The sequence below is a fragment of the Ptychodera flava genome, chromosome 19, assembly GCF_041260155.1.
Source record: "Ptychodera flava strain L36383 chromosome 19, AS_Pfla_20210202, whole genome shotgun sequence".
In the NCBI taxonomy this organism is placed as follows: Eukaryota; Metazoa; Hemichordata; class Enteropneusta; family Ptychoderidae; genus Ptychodera; species Ptychodera flava.
The window spans coordinates 32,066,305-32,083,456 of record NC_091946.1 but is presented as its reverse complement, the minus strand read 5'-3'; the positions used below and the strand labels follow the sequence as shown (position 1 = coordinate 32,083,456).

General features: G+C 39.8%; 1 protein-coding gene and 1 long non-coding RNA gene across 5 annotated transcripts in view; one reads left to right on the top strand and one right to left on the bottom strand.

The window, feature by feature from the left end:
• LOC139119297 (uncharacterized) overlaps window positions 1–15,439 on the bottom strand; it is a 29,866-nt gene extending 14,427 nt beyond the window's left edge. Inside the window, exons 1-3 of one of the 4 annotated variants that reach the window (XM_070683042.1) lie at window positions 15,333–15,439; window positions 14,734–14,972; window positions 14,396–14,475 (exon numbers count right to left, since the gene is read on the bottom strand). In XM_070683042.1, the coding sequence (XP_070539143.1) occupies window positions 14,396–14,475; window positions 14,734–14,749 (96 nt within the window). In that variant the 5' untranslated portion in view covers window positions 14,750–14,972; window positions 15,333–15,439. Of the gene's footprint in view, window positions 1–2,173; window positions 2,248–2,506; window positions 3,410–14,395; window positions 14,476–14,733 lie in introns of those variants that run through there. The other 3 variants (XM_070683044.1, XM_070683043.1, XM_070683045.1) reach the window with 3 other exon arrangements.
• On the top strand, window positions 8,787–10,498 carry LOC139119298 (uncharacterized). The gene is made up of 2 exons (XR_011548896.1): window positions 8,787–8,945; window positions 10,178–10,498. It is a non-coding gene; the product is annotated as an uncharacterized lncRNA (long non-coding RNA).
• Window positions 15,440–17,152: the final 1,713 nt, after the last annotated feature.

Below are 17,152 nucleotides of genomic sequence, written 5' to 3'. Positions count from 1 at the left end.
AAAAACTTTCATATATGGTATACACAAGTATTCTCTTTTTGGACGACGTGGTGGTCTTAGAAACGACCCTTTGGCATATCCTGAGAATTACTTTTTGTGGCGTGTGTGTGTGTGTGTGTGCAATATTTTGCACGATATGGGTTCAGGCCCACCAATGGCTTGACCGAATTTGGATACAGCTCAAGGACAGGAAATGTCATGCCGATCTAGCGAAGGGTTTAAATTTATGAAGGGAACCTCCTACAGACAGTTAGGTTTTTGTGTCGGTCGAGTCAGGAGAGGCACCGTTACTCCGTGAGGCAGAGTATTACCATTGGAGACCAGCACTGAGGATAAAACCACTTCAATCAATCCACAAAGACGGCGAGAAAGGTTGGTAAATATTGCGCTGACAGTGTCAGTCTCTGCATCTTTAACTTTGGCACCGGTCACATTTGTTGCTCTGATATGCCCTGACTTATTTTCAAACATTTGACAAAGAAAGACAATCATGGTGATTTCTAAAATGTTGTACACGATATATCACAATGCCAAATGTACTTTGATTTAATTATTTTTTCACATCCTAAAACAATTGGAACTCCGCCCAGTTCACAATGATCAAGTATGAGTAAGAATGACCACGGCGGTCCATCATGGCCTGTTGATTCTCACAGTCATAGTATTTGCTTTAATGTACTTGTAATATAAGCTGTTAAGGAGGGATTTAGTCAGGGCTGACAAATCGGCTGTTTTTTCTCAAATACTTCATTAAGGATTATGAATCACACATTTCTGTTTGCAATACGGTAATGTTGAATTTTCATTGATTTGCTTATCATGTTTAATGGATCGACTACTGCTTGCCTCCGACAATCTGCCACATCTTTACCCTTCGCTTACCTCGAACACGATTGGAACTGAAAGGAAAAAAGAAAGCCGTACTAAGGTAGTTCGCGTAAGGTAGTTTAGAATTTCCTTTTATCTCTACGGGTGAAAACAATTCCCAATTCTCACACAACTAAGCCAGTGAAAATTATAATTAAACCTGTAAGCTTCAAAACGAGCACCCACAGGTAGGCCAGAAGAATCATGTAAAAGTCCGAATATTTGACTCCGAGGAGCATTCTACCCTTACTAGCCATTCTACTACATTCATTGTCACGTTTTGCATTGGCTGTTTATGAAACAAACGGCTAGTCATGGTACATAACTATAAAATGTGATTAAAAGAACAGTACACCAGACTGTAAAACGAAGAGAGAAAAATTGCTTGCCCCTAGAGGAAGAAGAATCGAATAATTGGACAATATAATATTTTAGGGAAATGACAAAAGAAAGAGATCCTTCGGGAGCCTGAATATTTTGACATAAACCGGGCCGTTCTGTCTTTATCCAACAATAAATATTTACTTTACCATAGCGAGTCATGGGCTTTCCGGGACGACTGCATGGCTTGAGGTGACAATGGCTTGCTGTTTCAAGGACTCGGAAACAATTTCTCTTCATTACTCCATCGCCTAGCTCTATTTACAAAACCCCATCTCTCTTTCTATAGATTGTCAACATTGCAGAGCTTCCGCAGTGAAATACAGGAATTCCTTCATTATTCCTTCATTATTTGTATGTAGGAAAATCGGTGCTATCCAGTTTCATCCCCGTAGAACTCACAAGCCTTTAAAAACTAATTTTGCCTCAAAGTAAAGTGCTAATATTGTATAATTTTTTCACAATTTTTATAATTCCACCGATTATCTCTTTGACAAGTGCACTTACACTGTAGCGTTGGTGTTAAAACTGCCCACTGCCGCGAACAAACAATCTAATAACCACTGTAGAGTCTCACAGAGCGAAAGGGAGAGAAATTTGCAAAGGTACAGGAAAGTCATGGATGGCCTCACTGTGAAGTTGTGATGGATTGGCGAGAAACTAATCAAGACGACGCGGAAGGCAGAAGAGAAGTTTTTACATCGTTTACAAGCAAAGTGTACTGTACATGCACTTTCCGTGTTACTGTGAACTTGAATGTAATTGTCATTAAAGTTTCTTGTCGAGGTGAATCTAGCCACAAAGGTTATGATCTCATGGTCTCAGCCTAATTATCGACATTTATCGGATTTCATATAAGACACATCGAGCTTCTCAAATCATTGAATGAGGAAAACTCACAGACTGTGAGCTCCAAGCTCATTACCTGGGTATCGGATGTCAGAGGTCTGTAAGGTGGCGGTTGTTGTTTCACGGGCAGACCACCTTCTAACAAAGAGTCTGTTGGTGAGAAAACACAGAAAACTGGTTTCTACCTGCTAAATAATAAGATCAGGTAAGCGTTTGCGTGATGCGATTGACGCGTTTAATCATCGTATTGTTAGATACAATAAGGAAGTTGAACACGGTTTTCCCGGTTCCAGGATGCGTTGAACGAAGTAAAATTCCGCTGCTCCGGAAAATGAAGACATAAGGAATGAGAGAAGACTATTCCCAGCACCTTAGTAGCCATGAGCGATGTAAATATTAGCTGGCCTACCTTTGTTTTGAGACATTTTAAATCAAACGGTTCGGGAGCTAAACCAAGTACGTCCGGCTTCATCGACTGCGCACATGTGTTTCCCCTTTCCTGTGTACTGCCAGTATAGTAGTGTTTATTGATAAAAACGTATGACGTGATTCGGGTCAAATGCAGATGGGATCACGTGACATCTGGTCATTTATTTCGGTTTGATTAAAAAGCAGAAGTACTTCATCGCGAAACCTCAGCCATCTGTCTTCTACTCCCCCTCTCCCGTCTAAGGGAATAGAAAAGCTGCAGACCGTCCCCTCCCTTCTTCATGTATAAAGAACTTTCTATTGCCCTGTCCATGCAACACATTTCTGTCTTCACTCTTCACGTTGCTAAACCCCGCAAGCAACCGAATCCTACGCTTTGTCTACTTTGTCTTGTGACTGCTAATACAGCTGACGGAGGTTATACACGGAAGTGCATTAGAACCAAAAATACAGCCAGTGGTGAAATAAATGAAGAAGTCACAATCCAGGTCAGCATGACTATTATGTAAAAACTATTAAAATCGTCAATCTATATTTTGTCCTTGCTACCGACCAGTTTCTTTGATAAATTTGCCTTCCTGTTTGCACCTTCTTTGACCCATATCTTTAGGCCTACAAGCTAAGCAAACCAAAGCAATATTTATTTTGGACGCCCCAACGAAGGAACATTTCCAAGTAACATAGCTATGATCCCGCCGAGGAGTCGCTAAAACCACAGACAAATAGACACTGTGTTTTCTATTTGTCTTTGCTAAAGCTAATACTGCGCCAACGAACTCACTAGTACCGTGCGTGGATCTGTTAGAGCAGCTCGGTATGTCGTGAAGTCTAACCGGGAATTATGCGTTTCAGACTCCGGTGCTTTATAATGGATGACACCATATGGACGACTGCCAAGAACAGCCCCCCCCCCCCTCTACCCCCGGTGAGCTTGCTTTGAGTAACGAAAGCAGTGCAGGTTATCAGGCACTGTGTCAAAAATGTGACTGGGTTTAGAAACACCGAGAACGATAGGGTCGATGGCTTCAGATTTACACCTATAAGCTATAAAGGCAATATATACGAGGTGCCAGAGTGTAGTGTAGTGTATAGAGCAGTTTCTTTGTTCTATTCGAGCGGGGCTGATTTGAAAATCGTGACATAGATCAACAAGATGTGCACGTACTAGAAAACAAAAACTGGAACCATTCATCGGCTTTGCAGAAAGACCATGGTTTTTTTAATATTTCGTTGGAGACAAGAACTAAGTGTTCTGAAAGAAAGAGTTTTGTCAGTTTTGAATACTTCGGTTGTCTTGGCCGAAAGAGAATTTTTCATTACTAGTGTTTGGATAGTTTCATGAACTTTGCTTTAAACAGGAACTTTCGCTACAAGAGCCGGATTATCATAAATCTATGCAAATGTAAAAAAGCCTCGCTACTGCCGTGTTTGGTGCCAGAATCACATGATTTTGCAATTGTTCAGGCGTTCATTGTCATTGAAGCTTACATATGATGTATGTGATTATATAGCGATTAAACTTGAATAGAAAATAATACTGAAAAATTGTTCCTTTTTTGTCGGAGAACGCATATGTTTCAAAGTGTGTTCCCTCCACGACCATTTGACCCCTCTTTGCATATGTCACGAAAGTGCCGATCATGGTTATTCAAATTTATCATACGACCAAAGCAATGCTATGAAAATTCAAAAACTCCCGCCCGGTGTATGTGAATGGCTGCGTCGTCAGCAATCTCTATTGTGCGCCAACGGTCCTGTAAGTTCCCGTTTAAAATAACTGTTCATCAGCTTTGTAATAAGGAAAGTTGTTAGATGTGTAGTCTTTCTCAGATAATCTACGTGTACAGTGAAATGTAGTGTAGGTTTTCTTCGGAAAGCATGCACCTAACAAGGGGAGCACCGTGTCCGTAGAGACCATCTCTGGCAAGGAGACGTCTTTCACCCATTGATTCCCTACAAAACGAATTTATAGAATCAACGTATATAGGATGCACCACATGTTCTCCAAATCGTGTACAAGAGTTTGTAATGGTGAGATGGAGTCATGATTAACATGGTCAATGAACTCTTCATCAAAACCCGTGTAAAAACAGATGAATGACAACCTTGCTCTGGAGTGATACAGCTCCTAGGTTGTAGATGCAATACCATCACTTTCTTCGCAACAACTGACGGCCCTTTACCTGAATTATCTGCATGAAAGATAACAATGTTGATTGGTGAACAATTTTCTTGTGAAAATTTAACATACATTTATGTCTATCCCGGCCGAGAGGAAGAGACAAGGCAACTGTTTGAGTTAAATCGCAGACTGGGGATACATACTCCCACAAATTCATCTATAGTCAGATTAGAAAAGCCGCCCATTTTTATTGTTCATTTGGCATGAAATTTACATAACAATAAAACACAAGTCAGTGGACTGAAGGTTGATTGATTGATTGATCGATTGATTGACTGATTGATTCACATCAAAGAATAACCTATTTACAAACACCTACCAATAGGACTGTAATCTTCCATGGGTCAAGCAACATTCATAAAAATACTCTACGAATCACACTAAACTAAAAGTAAAATCGTACGGTATTTACCTAGACAATACTTTTCTCAGAAAGAAAAATGATCCCGGACTAGTAAAGTTATAACTTGTTCAATTTTACAAAACGTCTTAGACTGTGACAAAACTTCTGACGCAAGGCCTGATTTTCACCGATTTTCACGACTTGTAGACAGTGAGAACTGTAGTTGAGAAGGTGAGAGTATCGCTCTATATACAGTCCTGAAATACTTTCCCCTAGCTATAATCATCATCATCATCATCATCATCATCATCATCAGTACTCTTTACACTATATGGATTTCATTGGTTCTCTAAAACATACTATCGTTAAATGTAACACTTCTCTTTTCCACATTAAAACCGCCAAACTCAGCAGTAGATGCCGTAACGTATCCAATGCCCCTTTGATGAGCCTACTCTTCCATTTCGCAGCTCCTCCGGTTACCAATTTTGTACTCTTGGGCTCGTAACTATACCTACATGTCACCGGTTTACAACTGCATCTATACATAACTTGTAGTGTTATGTATAAGTAGTAATAAGTAAAAGTACTCTTCCTAAACTTTGCTGACTTCAGTTACACCGCGACGATGTTGTTGTATTTAAGTCTCGGACTGTTGGGAATATTTTATCCCAAATCGTTATGGGATAGTTGTCTCTCATTCACCAGTGACATTTTTTTCAATAATCGTCCTTCCCGTCCCCAAAATAAATTGTTCTTATATATAATCCCATGGTATTTTTCTCTGTTTCACGTCATCGTATACGAGTGTTTTTTCGCGGAGCAGTACAACTTCGAGCCGAAGGCGAGAAGTTGTGCGGCTCCGCGAAAAACACGAGTATACGATGACGTCAAACAGAGAAAAATACCATGGGATTATATATTTATCACATGAACAGTCTTCTTATTTTTCTTTTGACGTAGATGGATCAAATTATCGTAACAAATTGCATGAATTTCGTCGCGATTTGTGTTTTACTTACGCGGATTACTTTCATTTAAAGAGTAAAGCGGCCCGTCACCCAGGAGATACTTTCATTCATAAATCCCATCAAGCTGAAATTTGCTACATGAAATAGTATCTCCACCAACCAGACATACGGATTCGGTCACGTGAACCTGTCAATCATTGTCTCGCGCTGTACCGATGCCAAGGCAAGTCGGCCATCGGTACGGTCGACATAACTTTCATCGTGCTAGCGACGGATAGCCACAGTATTCAGAGTTATTAAGAATATTTACAAATAGATTTATGAAGTAAATGCAACGACACGATCGAAACAGTAATTCTCATTCTCAGAGATTCCGTGGCTTTTCAAAATATCACACAAGTTTACGACCGTGGCGAGCGCGAAAGATTCCGTTCGATGACACACAGAGTGTACCTCATTGCATGTACTTTATGCCCACAAGCTGCCGTCACCGGTCTCTGCCATGCCGGTGTCAACTCGTTAATCCCGATCTCGGTCGTCAATGTTTTCGTCTTAAGGATTTTGATGTTTGCAGTGACATATATCTCACCCGTAGATACATCCTAATTTTACTTGACGGAAACTCTGTTTTGAGTGTTGTCTGAGTCAACTTTCGAGGTACATCGGATTCCACAGCGCTGCAATGCATAAGCTTATAGCCTACAGCTCAACAGTTGATGTCTTCGCTAGCGCTACAACCTTACGCCGCTACAGGTTTGATTCCGAGCAAGAATTTACGGAATTTTTTGTATGATGAAGGAAATTTATCGTTGTTAGTCGAATGACTTTATGCTTGTGCCTGTATGTCGCTTTCCCGAAGATTATACTGTACTCCTTTATTCAGTTGAACTTCCGTTGAGGTGAAGATTTTAGGTTTATCGCCAACCGGGATCGCCAGGTACGACGTCCACATTGAGCCTTACGAGGCGACTCGACTGGATCGGCGGTATCCCCATTCGATTCTCGGGAACAGCTATAGTTTTAGCGACTCGAAATTTCGCTGGACATGCCTTCTATGTTTCCATGTGTGAATTTATCGGGTCACCTTTTTTGAAAAAGTGTCTTGAGAGCATGGCACATGGCATCGATCACGACAAATCGGTCTATGTTCACGTCGCGACCCGCATGAAGGGTACCATGCAAGAAAAAAGTTCCGGTTGATGACGTACAACAGGGGTAATTCGGATTTCTTATCCGTCCTGTTCTACGTCACACAGGTGGGAATTCGGGCCAGTTCATGTGATAATCCCCTTAATTAACTCTTTCCATTATTGTATATCACTGAGTTCCTCTAACTGCAATATTACAGAAGCTAGTGAGGTGATCATCATCTTTAAATTGGGGATTACGTTTTATTTGAATGAATAGACCTTAGTTACATAGAGGGCAATAAAAATCTACATCATGACCATAATAATCACACATGTGATTGTGGAAGCTACTCGTAGATTTCGAGCCGATACGGGCGAAACCTCAGCTTCTCATCGATTTCAAGTCCTGGAGGCCTCACGAATAAATAAATAGAACTCAGTTACATAAAGGGCAATAAAATCTACATCATGGAGTAACCATAATGATCACACAAGAAAATACGGAAGCTACAGTTAGATTTCGAGCCAATACAGACGAAACCTCAGCTTCTTTTAGATATACAGTCCTGACAGCCGCACAGACCAACAGATGAAATGCGTACATTTAAAAGTTATATTTAAAATATTTAAACATATTCCATATAGTTTGTGCTACCGCAATTTGCTTGGATAATTCCTTTACAACTTCTATGATATTTAAAGTCATCAAGTTTCCCGTTAATGTATGTAATAATTTTAAATGTAATTCAGCTTACTCATTCCAGATTTTCTACAGTTACTTAAGGTGGTATGTACCTCGAAAGTGAAAGACTTAAACTTTTGCTCTAACTTTCCTCAAGAAATCTTTCAATCATTCTCTTTCAAAATCAAGAATAAAAATAGGGGGTCACCATGCAAATTTTGGTACTAGAGAAACAAATTACCCAAGATTTACCGATATTAGAAATTCAAAATGGCCTCCGTCCCTGCTTTAACTCTATGGAGAAAAATAAAAATTTTCGAATTTCGAAAAACTATGCAGATGAAAAGTTTTCTTTCACCAAGAGCTTAAAAATGAACCCCCACATGCTTTAAAATGAACCCCCACATGTGGTATATCAGAAGAGAATTGTAAAAGTTTGAGAGTCCGAATGTCTGTCCCCGGGATGCGTTCTACCTTAAGGTCAGTTGTTGTTTTATTTTGTTTTACATTTTTTACGTTTTACAATTTTCTTTTGGTGATCTCCATAATAATATGTATTGAATAAAATTTTATTGAAAACAACTGTTGGTTTTAAGTAGAGCGACTTGACGACTGCGACCAGTCCAAGAGGCCGACAGTAGAAAAGACACGCCAGTATGAGTTTTTTGCTCACGTGTTCACACACGTGAGCATATGGTTTAGCCATGTCTGTCTGTGTGTGTGTGTCCGTATCCCCATTATCTCAAAAACGGCTGAACGTATTTCAGTCAAATTTGGTAGACATCTTCAGAATTCAAATGGCTAGAACTGAAAAGGTTTTGGTGGGCGTGGCTTGCATATTAATGAAGTTATCACAGTTTTAATTTTTCTGATACATGGTAGTCTATTGCTCACGTGTTCAGGGGTCGAGATGTCCGGTACCGTGTTGCCGGTATCTGTGGTTTAAGGGCGCTATCCCCACGTTACACTCTGGCTAGAGTAAAGCCGTAGTACTCATCGTCAGAAATATCGTCGAAGGCCGGCTATTGCTGGCAATCCGAAGCAAGGTAACGGCACTAAGCTGCTTCATAAACCTTAGTGCATCTAGAGGACCGTCACAGGAAAAAGTCAGGTAAGTGTTTCACTCTTTTGTATGGTAACAAGTCGCGATGATACGTGTTACTGTTAGTGTTAGTGAAAAAACAAGGTGCCCGATAAGGTGTACGGTATGCGTATCCTTACGACGTCGGAAGATTTTGCGTAAAAAGATTAGACTTTGTATTTGTGAAAATAGACAAGATTTCATCTAGCTAAAGGTAAATTTGTTCATTATGGAAGCGATCAACAATTTTGAATCTCGAGAACGGTGTCCTTGATGAGTCGTAAATATGAACAAGTGGTGAGGACACGTGTTAGTGGAAAAACAAGATGGCCGACGTGGCCAAGGTGTACTAGTATGCGTATCCGTGCGACGTCAGAAGTTTATTGCGTCAAAAGGTTAGACTTTGAATTTGTGAAAATAGACATGATTTCATCGAGATAAAGATAAATTTGTTCATTATGGTAGTGATCAAAAATTTTGAATCTCGAGAACGATGTGCTTGAGGAGTCGTAAATATGGAAAAAAAAATCAATAGAAATATGGCCGACTATGGTCATTCAAGACACAGTACACACTTTTTCAAGGAACCAAACATTGTATAGAGGGGAAGTGTAGTTGTTGTATATAAGGGTTGTTTTCAAAATATTGAAATTGAGCAGATAAATCATAAACGTTTACCTGGAAAATGCCCAGGGTAGGTCCGTTTATTTGCATATTTTATGGTATATGTCTTCCTATTTTTTGTCAAAGAATTTTAGAATTCGATAGACTGATATATTATACAGTTCATGATGGGCTACATACATGACTCAAATTTGTTGCAGTTATTTGAAAAGTCCTGATCAAATGGGAGCAGTACTTTGGCAGTATTTTTGATAGGGTGACATTTTGTTGGCATGAACTTTCTACTGGGTATTTTTTGAACTTTAAATTTAGGGACGGACCATTAGACTTTAGGAGGGGGGTGGTCACGACTGGATTCTGAATTTTTTTTTTTTATGTCTGATAATTTTAAATTTTTTTTTCAAATGAAAATAGACTTGCAAATTTTTTTTTTGAATTTTGCAGAATTTTTTATTATCGGTTACGTTCTGAATATTTTTTTTTATTTTGGAGAGAAGTCTGAAATTTTTTTTTTCAAATTTTCTGCTCTGAAAATTTTTTTTTCCGGTTCTGACCACCCCCCCTTCCCAAAGTCTAATGGTCCGTCCCTTAGCCCATGCTGCCACTCAAATCATATATTGATTTTATTTCTTATACAGATTACATCTACAAGCCGAAGTCGTGCACCACTACTGCTCAAGAGGTTGATTTTGCTGTAATAAGGCTTGTATTTGGCCGCTAGAAGGCTCATATATGCACATTTGGCCGCTGGAAGGCTCATATTTGCATATTTGGCCGTTGGAAGGCTCACATTTGGCCGTTGGAAGGCTCATATTTGGCCGCTAGAAGGCTCATATTTGCACATTTGGCCGTTGGAAGGCTCACAGAACGCTCAGACATTTGGCCGTTGGAAGGCTCACTTTTCACTATTATAACAATCACACCATCATAAGAATCAAATAAATATTTAAAAATTGGAAGATTTGAGTACTTGGTTTAATTTTAGAGTGACTGCCACAAGATATATATACACAACATACAGAGATATATTTATTTATTCTTGGTGTTTTATCTAATAATCCATCCATCCTAGAGAAATACAAGGCTCATCTGTTCAATTTCAAGTATCCCTTTACAAATTTAACCATGGCGGATAGCTGGTACACTGCTGTCTCTGTATGCTGCCTTCGCTATCTGATATCAAAAGATTTGTGCTGAACGATAGCAAAAGTAACGGTTACTTGCCGATCATTTCGCTTCAGAACTTACACAAACTTGGCTAGACACAACCATTCTACAATATTCAAGTAAAACTCTAAATTTATTTTGTAGATCCAAAGCGCCCTCGGTGGTAGACATTGCTTTTTTACCAATCGCAAGCCTGTTCACTAGAGACAAGCAAAAAAAAATACTTAAAAAAAAGAAAATCACTATGTATATGTCAATACTATATCACAGTGTCATAACGTACTATATCTGACAGAAATATAAAAATGTAATACAGCTAATATCTTATAATCTACAAAATACCAAGACTAACTTTACATTGACTTTCAAAACTTTTATTGCTATCTCAGTTTAACAAGGAAGTCATCTTCTACATGGCCATTTCACCTATATTGAAAGTTCCCTGAACATTGAGTACTATAAACTTTCCATTTTCCGGTTTTCTGTAATAGAACAAAATTTCGATCCAGAACATAAATTTTCATGTTTCTATATGAGATAAATACAAAGTGAACAGATTGTCGAACTTTCATGAGACTGAATTCTTGGCAGAAATTTGACGAAAAAGCCAAAAATTGTCATTTTTCATTATTAAAAAATTCATAACTTTTGATTGAATGAATCAAGCTCCTTCAACCTTTTATTTTTCACCTTCGTACCATACCACTTTACTGTCAAAAGTAGAAAAAATGCCTTGGCCACCCAACTATAAACAAAATCGGTTCCAACACTTTTATCTAATGTTCTTGTCATTCTGTCAACCAATCACAGTAATGCACGTGAGCATATTCAGTTCATATCTGGTTATCGGCTGATTGCCACACCGATACAGAAGTGAACGACGTCTGTTTTGGTGTGGGACAAACTGTGGCGAAACAGAAAAAAGTGCGATTTGGTGCTCCCTCAAGCAAGTACCGACCTGTTTACAACGTATTATGATTTTGTTGCCTGGTTGTGCTGACACACTTTTCTTAGCCACCATAACGATGGCAAAATAAGCAGATTGAAATATTGCGTGATCCACTTTCGAGGATTAAAGGTGTGTGTAATATTCCAAAGGTGGATGGTTTCCTAGTTGTTACCGAAGTAACATCAACAAACAGTTAATATGGGCACAGAAAAATAGTATGGACAAACTGGAAACGCGGCATACCTTTTGTTCCATGGTCGTCTCTGTAGACTATTGGCTTTTCATATTAAAATGAGCTTCAAAGGTGATAATTTTTTTGGAGGTTTTGTTTGTGGTTGATATTTGCACGAGATTATGCGAAAAATACGACGAGATGGCATCGTACTGCCAGTCGCGTAGCAACCATAGCTACATTGTTAGCTCTCAGGCCAGAAACACTGCTTCACGCTAATCAAACATAACACGCCAGCAGTTTCATAAACATGTCCTTCCTTGACGCACGTTTAAAAGGTGGTATGACTGACCGTAAACCATTGAGTAAAACCAGACAGTATCGATAAAAGACTTTCAAATTTGGTTCAAACACACTCATTATATATTCATAAAAATATGAGAGGAATTTTTAAAACGGTAAAACGCACTTTCCTGAAGCTCAAAACACTCCCGTTTTCGCAAGCACGTCAATGCCGCTTAGCACCACACAACAACAACAACACAAACTTTGCCGAACATACTTTCGCTTGACAGTCGGCGAAAATCCGAAAATTACCGAAGGATGCATGATCGGCACTCTTCGGAAAAGAGAGGCGACAGCAACCTGAGGCGAGGCGAACATGGATGGGTTACGTAACCGCTTCACGCCTCAAACAACACCCGTTGCGACTCTGTCCATGTTTCTCTGTGATATTGGTTTCACTACAGACTACAACCAGAAGTAAGAATTCTGTATAATCACATTGGTCATATTGTTTCATATGTTAGTTCGAATTTTTGAGCCCAATTCTTGATAGAGATATGAAGTTAAATCTGTATAACATAGTACTGGCTCTTTTATCGATAACAGCGACCATAAAATCATGTTGCTGAAAATTGATGTGCCTCCAGCAATTGCTCCAAAGTTGCTGAGTCGTAATATGTCAGGGACACATATTGCCACAGACATTTTTCTTTGCCTGTGATACTGCATAACATATCAAGCCAAGCTCGTTCAGATATGTTTGAAAGTGGTTTATCGGCCCAGTGGTGGGCATTTTTTACTCGGCAAGCAACCTAGAAAAATCCCACGGTGAGGGCAGGGAATATACGTTCAACATGTGGATGTTTGCCGACGGCACAATCTTGGAAATTAAGTAAGGAGGAGTGAAGCATGCGAGACCTTTACGAGAGAGCAGTACAGCTCTCATTGAAAAAATACGTTGGCAAGTGAATCAGTTCTTGTGACAGTTTTCTCGAGAATGGCCTGTTGTCTGCCCCTGACGTACGCCGTAGACTGGTAACTAGTGACAGGTTTACGGAAACGAAGATAATGTTGGTACGTGAAAACAAGCACGCACTGTACAAATATTGCGGCTCAACGAGGAAACTATACGGAAATAATTATTTTAGGATATTTTCCGGGTTTATCCTGGTCAATTTTTTTATTTGAGACGCTAAATACAATCCCTCTATGCGCTCAATCAAGAACTCAATCAATGAACTCACTCTATGGCGCTTTATAGTTCGAACCTGTTACGTTGTTGTTTGGGTTTTCCGTGTTCCCCGATGTTTAAAAGAATACAGTTTGCCTATCCGCTCCTCGCTGCCATTGAGGGGGAAAATGCCCGCCCGCTTCCGACAAATCGCTTGCCAAAAAGTAGAGGGCATCCCTTTATCATAGAGTTGAAACCGAGCTTAGCGTAATGACGCTTCGTGATTGTAGTGTCTTACCAGCCTGGTCGTCTCGTTGTCTTTAGCTGACAGATTAGGTACTTGCTCAGTGTAACGAACGACAAGAGATTCATAGTAATCAGCAATTTTGTATTCACTTTCTTTGTCTTTTATGCAACAATTGGCAGGAATTGTCGAAAAAAGGAAAGGATGCTACCTGAGCCTTTAAATTTTGCCAGGAGACTGATTTTTTCAATCTTTCATCTCGGGATAAATATTTATTTTACATCGTTATACCTGTTTAGTTTTGGCCGTTTAAACATTTGCTTGTCTCCCGATGCAAAACTCAACGTGTCATTTTATTGGTTGTAAATATCAACAACTTTCGCGCCGAATATGCAGAAATTCCATCATTGTTCTTGGCTATAAGATATCAATATTACATAAGTCAGGAAAGTAGGCAAATTCGACTTTGCTTCCAACCTCAAAAACTACCGAGCCTGGGAGTATCTTTTGCCAAAAGGTTGAGTCTTAATTGTGTACAGTTTAGTTTCCTTGTTTCCATCAATCATCCCATTTGTCATTTACGTGTTAAAAATGGCATTGTCCCAAACAGACAATTCAATCGGACAAATCATAATGTACCTTCTCACAGAAAGTCATGACGACAGTCGCATCCGATTATATAAGAGACTTAAGTTTTTGAACTCATTAAACTAGGAAAATTCAAAGACTACTGGCTCCTGCCCTGCTGGCTTCTAGCTCAACTTAGACTAGTTGGCTGTGTTGACATGGCCTACGAGGGTCACATAAACACAGACTACCTTCCCACAGGGCTACAATTATTGCAACAAGCTTGCTCCAAATTTCTTACCTGTAAAACGGGTGTGGTCGAAGCAGAGTAGGCTGGCGGGCGTTCATGTATAAGCTGGTCGCCGTTTAACAAAGGCTCTGCTAAGAAGAAAAAAATAAAAACAGAAAAATAGATTCTGGTAGCTACATTATAAGGAAAGCGTCTCGTTAATGGAACTCACGAGTCGATTAACTACCGTAGTTTTGGAGGACATGGGGAAGTTGAACTTCCTGCAGTAGAAGTTCCACAAAGGGTTATAAGAAGTAAATGTTGCTCCATAAAATAAAAAAAGGGAAAGAGGAAAGAGAATTTTGCGCTATCTTAGCAGCTATGAGCGAACAAATCTTAGGCTCACCTACCCTTTTCGAGAGACATGTTGAAATCAAGTGGTTCGAGAGCTAAACTATACACGTCCTGCTTCTTCGTCAGTGCGCACCTTTATTCCTCTTTCGTGCGAAGCAGCTTAGTCTGGTTTCCCGCCCCTTTCTACGGAAAGGGTTAGGTATGCGCCATTCTATTCACACGGCACTGGTTGGACGACATTATGGAACATGTTGATTGGCTAAGGGGAGCACCTGCGTCCGCTGCAGTGTTAGGCCTATATGTTGTTTCAAATTTCAAAAGCAAACAAAAAACTAACTCGATTCTGTCATTCGGATGATGTACGCTCTGTCACAAATAAATCACCTCGCATGACGTTTTGCATAATGAAACAGATTGATTTTTTAAGACTTGTGTAATGTTCATGTAACTGCCCACCCTGCTTTGTTGCTTAGTTACTGTCAAGGGTGCTGTCATTTCGAACATTCCAGCCTGACATCACTGGCCACGCGCATCCGCCATTTTGCACATACCCAGTACGCGTACACATTTTGCAACCAGATGACATGACTCCCTAATGCGCGTACTCCCCCTATCCCATTTTGCCCAAAGTCTGGGCAAAATGGCTGGTGCATACCTGACCCTTTTCGTTAGCACAGCGCAGCCAGCAGTAGAAAGGGGGCAGGGAACCTAGACTCTCTCACAGCCCCTCGTCCGCTACGCAGCTCTGTCCTCAACCATATGGTGATGCGCCCTCAATGGTCTTTCTAGCAAGCAAGGCTCACCGGGTTATAGCGTAGCGGAACTTGGGTTTCCCCGTGAATTTCCCATCCCCGGCGTTATTCATTAAAAAGTGAAAATTCCTCAACGTTATCCTCTTCAACTCAAAGCTCGGTACCTCAAGAAAACTCGAAATCCTACTCTGTGTCTGTCAGAATTTTGTTTCGTCCACTGTAACCTAAGCTCCTGATGGAGGGGAACACGGAAGTAGTGTCCATCATTATGGTAATAAAATAAACAAAAAATTGTGTCAGGACATATACAGTGAGCGTGACCCCATGAAATCGTGATGAATGTTTGTGTCAATAATCCACGCAAGCGTGAATCTTGCATAAAACATTAACCAGTATGCCTACACTTCACTTGACTACCGAGCATTTTTGATAAAATCTACCGCTTGCTTGGCATTCAAACTGATTCAACCGAGATCTTTACAAGTAAGGCAATGTAGTGTTAGGGTAGACCTCCCTGGGTAACGGATGTCGAGCTTGTCGAGGATAACCCAAGCCTTAGCGCCATACTACGAGAGTTATTGTATCGTCGTGCACGGATTAGTTAGGAAGTTTGGGATGAAATTGAATGAAAAATTGTGTGAATCTGACCCCGATACTGTCTCTGGACTTGTGTCCGACGTCATACTGACGACCAGACTGTCTGTAACAGATCGTATAACTTTTTAACCTTCGGTGATCTTATCCCGAAGCCGGCTTTGACCCAAGGGGTGCAGGTTGTCAGGCAAGACCTCGAGCCAATGCTGACGTATGTGTCAAGTAAGGTGTTAGCTGAACAAACATCCAGTAAAATATGATCGAATATTTCAAATTCGCTACAATGGAGTGGTTATATCTCATACGGGTTCTTGTAGGAACCAGACAAAATTGTTTGACAAAATTGAGGGCGAGATCGATAGTCACAGCCTTGTTCACTGGCAGTAGTCATGATCCGAGCCATGTACAGGAAACAGCATGGGTAAGTTCGTGACGTATATCTGTACTTTGCCACTTCCCCGTAAAATAAAACAAAAGTTTACTCTTCTCTTAGAAATCACTGAGCATTGATTAAAAAGTCACTCCATTTCCATGAATCTTCGCACATAGGAAACTAAATTCACGTGCCTGATAAAATGCATCGTCATCATGTTTGATTTAAAGATAAAGGTTTGTGCCAACAGGAAACTATTCATGAAGAAAAGCGGTGAGTAAGCATTCATTTTTCTTTCATCTGCTTAATTCAGGGCCCTGTATTATATTACCTAGCACGGTTACCATCATATTTATCTAGTGAATCCTTTTAAATTTAGTAAAACTTTGAAGAAATGTAAAAACCTCAACAAGGCAATGACAGTTAATTACTTTCCATTTCCAGCGATTTTAAGGTACATGTAGTAAGCGCTTCGAAAGTGAAATACTTACACTTTTGCTCAAACTTTCCTTAAAGAATCTTTCAACCATTTTCTGTCAAAATCAAGAACACAAATCGAGGATCACCGAGCAAATTTTAGTACTAGAGAAACATCTATGTGCGTTAACTCTATGGATAATATTTTTTTGCGATTTTCGAAAAACTACATATGTAAGACTTAAAATTTTTCTTACACCAAGAGCTTTAAAATGAGCCCTCACAAGTTGTAGATCAGATAAGAATTGTAAAAGTTTTAGAGTTCGAATATCTGTCCCC